This window comes from Rhipicephalus sanguineus, chromosome 6 (assembly GCF_013339695.2).
Source record: "Rhipicephalus sanguineus isolate Rsan-2018 chromosome 6, BIME_Rsan_1.4, whole genome shotgun sequence".
NCBI lineage: Eukaryota > Metazoa > Arthropoda > Arachnida > Ixodida > Ixodidae > Rhipicephalus > Rhipicephalus sanguineus.
Genome location: NC_051181.1, coordinates 79,188,367 through 79,191,541, shown reverse-complemented (window position 1 = coordinate 79,191,541; position 3,175 = coordinate 79,188,367). Strand labels below are relative to the sequence as shown.

The following is a 3,175-nucleotide window of genomic DNA, read 5'->3' as shown; positions in this document are numbered from 1 at the left end:
AAATTTTTGTAACAGAATATTTCATCCAATCACGATGTGGCACATGTCATTAGCGAAGCCGCCTGACCAATGGTACAATACACTGAAGAAAGATTTTTTTGTGAATTCAGCCCCACTGTATGTAATTCTTATATTATATGTGATCGGGCGGCGGGTCGTTGTTGGTGGTGGGTACGAGCCATACTGCAGATCCATTGACAACACAACAGCAATGAAAACGTAAAGGTAGACCAAATTGGCTGAAAAGTGGGCGGCGCGGAGGCGGCGTCAAGATGTCGTTAAACACCTCCCATGCACCGGGTGGAGTACTGGTCTTCGCCGGTGAGCTGTAAGTACATCCTCGTTCGTCAGCGTTAGGAGTTAAAGCCAACAGTTTGAAGTATATTGAATCAGCGTTTGCTTTTTCGCCACCACCCGTGGCTACTTAGCGTCTCTGGTGTTATTCTGCCGAATACAAGAACGTGGGTTCTATTCCCGGACACGGCGACCACATTTTGATGAATGTGAAATGCAAGAACGCCTTGAAGCCCGTGTGCTTAGATTTAGGCGCACGCTAAAGAACCCCAGGTGGTCGAAATTTCCGGAGTCCTTCACTACGGCGTCTCTCATAATCATATCGTGGTTTTGGGACGTTAAACCCCAACAATTATTATTATTATTATTATTATTATTATTATTATTATTATTATTATTATTATTATTATTATTATTATTATTATTATTATTATTATTATTATTATTATTATTATTATTAGCAAGAACGCCTAGGCACTTAATCTAGGTCCACTTGAGCATAGTTTCCTAAAATTAACTAGAGGGGACTCTGGCGCTGCGATCGTTCAGCCACCATGGGAATGATGGGTAGTACACGGATTAGCCTAATATTCATGCTTACGGCTTCGAACGCACTTGTGGCTTTGTTTATTGCTGTGTTTTGGCGTTCGTTTCGGATAAAAGAATGGACCGTTGGGAACTTCGTGACTAGATTTGAATTGGTGAGTCTAAAAACGTTATAGTAGTCAAGTGTAACTGCTGACTTTTGCTGAACTTCGTCTTGCGACAAAGCGAATGCTGGCGACGCGGAGCCAAACGGAGCCGAAAGAACGAAGTTTAGACAAATCCTTGCACTACCCATCATTCCCACGCTGGCTGAAGCGCCATGCGTTGCAGCTCACATAGACACTAGCGCCAAGAGTTCCCTCTAGTGTAATTATAGGAAACTCTATGCTCTTGAGGAAGCCCAGGTTTTCAGTGTTAATTCAGCGTTCTCCACACGGCGTGCGTCGTGAACATATCGTTGTTTTGGCGCGTAAAACCCTGTATTGAAATTCACCGCTGTTTTGCGCCTTCCGTGTGAACAAGCACACTCAGCTTGACGATGCTGAATCATGTGCAAATACGGACGACAGATAACTATTGTGCTTCTTACGCTTTTTCGCATCTAACGTACTTCATTGCCGAGTGTTCTTACGGGTCTGTAGTTCTCTTCGTTCCAGCGTTTCCACATCAGCTGATGCGCATCGCAGAGTAGTTAGCAGTAGTGATGCCTAAGTAGTGATGCGAAGCAGTGATGCGCAGAGTAGTTAGGAGACGACAGTACAAGGCTTAGATATCCCAGCAGTCGTACAACTGAAAGTTTTTTTATTTATGCTGTCCTAACGGACGGTGACATTCAGACACATGATACTTTCATGATTTATTCTTTCCAAACCACCAGGATCCTTATTTACTCTGACGATGTGGAAGTGACATTCGAAGGCACAGCTGCAAAGAAGTTCCAGGGAGCCAAGAAAGGGCGCATATACCTCACCACGCACAGGGTAATGTTTTTTTTCTTTTCTTTATCACTGCACGTCATTTATTTTGTCCTGGCCTTAGTCGCGTGTTATCGATATTGTGTCACTTATCTTTCCGCGAAAGAGTTGTTCGTGTATTATGAAAAGCGCTACCTCTTTTTCGATTGCTGGTGTCTGACAAAAAAAAGTGCTATTGCATAATCCAGGAAGTACTTCGTGTAATTTCTGAAAAGTAATCTATAGCACGAGGTATGCTGCATGGCAGCGTTCCAATGTGCATCATTACTCAAGACAGGTGTATATTTTAGTGACCGTTTCTCAAGTACCTTCGCCTAGGTTGAATAGTCAAGAAGTGAGCAGTTTCTTTTTTTTCCAAATTTGAAGCGTCAGGACGTGAGGAGGATTTTTTTAGATGCGAAGTATCTCTTGCTTGGGGGTATGTAACGCGGCATGGTAATCCGCACGCAGCGTGGTAGTCCGCACTCACACTACGCATGCGCGACTCTCCTCCTTCCCTCTCTCCAACAGCTGTGCGTTACTCTCTCCACTTCTCTACCAGCACCTGCTTGCGCGTCTCCTGCGTTCTCGCTTCTGCTCTCACGGCGCATACGCTACTCTCCTCCTCTAGTCTCCTCTCCTTCAATTGGTAGAGCGCTGCGCGCGTTCAGTCCAGCGCTAGCCTCGATTGGCTCCTCTGAAATTCGGGCTCGACATACCGAAATTCTCTCCTGCGCCGCGCCGCGATGAGGGCCAGCGTATGCGCGTTCCCTCCCCCCTCTCTCTCCTCTCCTACGCTGCCTCTCTCGCGCGCGCCTGTCGACGTTCCCCGCACGCCCTGTAAGAATTAACGGCCAGGCTAGAGGGAACCCTACTGAAAATTCCTATATATACAGGACCCATACATATGATGTTATTGGATACAGGTCGTATAGGGGATACGGCTTTATAGGTGATACAGGTTTATAGGTAATACAGGTTTATAGGTGATATAGGTTGTATAGGTGATATAGGTCGTATAGGTGATACAGGTAGGTTGATTATATGGGTGTTACAGGTGATATGGGTAATATGGGCCGAATCAGCGATTTGGGTCACAAATGACGTGCAGCAAAGGAACATATTGATAAAGACATGCCAGTTTATGAAGCGTGTAATAAAAGCAAATATATACAGCAATTCAAGCTGTAATGATATCTCGCAGCAGTCTAATTATAAGAATGTAAGAATTCACTGTTGCACTTACATATATACTTGAAGAAAAACGATCAGGCAAGAATATTTGGTAACTGATGATTTATTTAAATCTTTAAGCATCTCCGCAATAAAACAGTTCATCTTTTTCAAACGTTCAGCTCCCGGCCCTTCGTTAGGCTTCTCGG

At 44.5% G+C, this 3,175-nt stretch overlaps 1 protein-coding gene across 1 annotated transcript in view; it reads left to right on the top strand.

Moving 5' to 3' along the window:
• The first annotated feature begins 225 nt into the window (after nt 1-225).
• LOC119397368 (WW domain-binding protein 2) overlaps nt 226-3,175 on the top strand; it is a 33,380-nt gene continuing 30,430 nt past the window's right edge. Inside the window, exons 1-2 of the mRNA XM_037664801.1 lie at nt 226-328; nt 1,718-1,820. Coding sequence (XP_037520729.1) covers nt 273-328; nt 1,718-1,820 — 159 coding nt within the window. The 5' untranslated portion in view covers nt 226-272. The remainder of the gene's footprint in view (nt 329-1,717; nt 1,821-3,175) is intronic.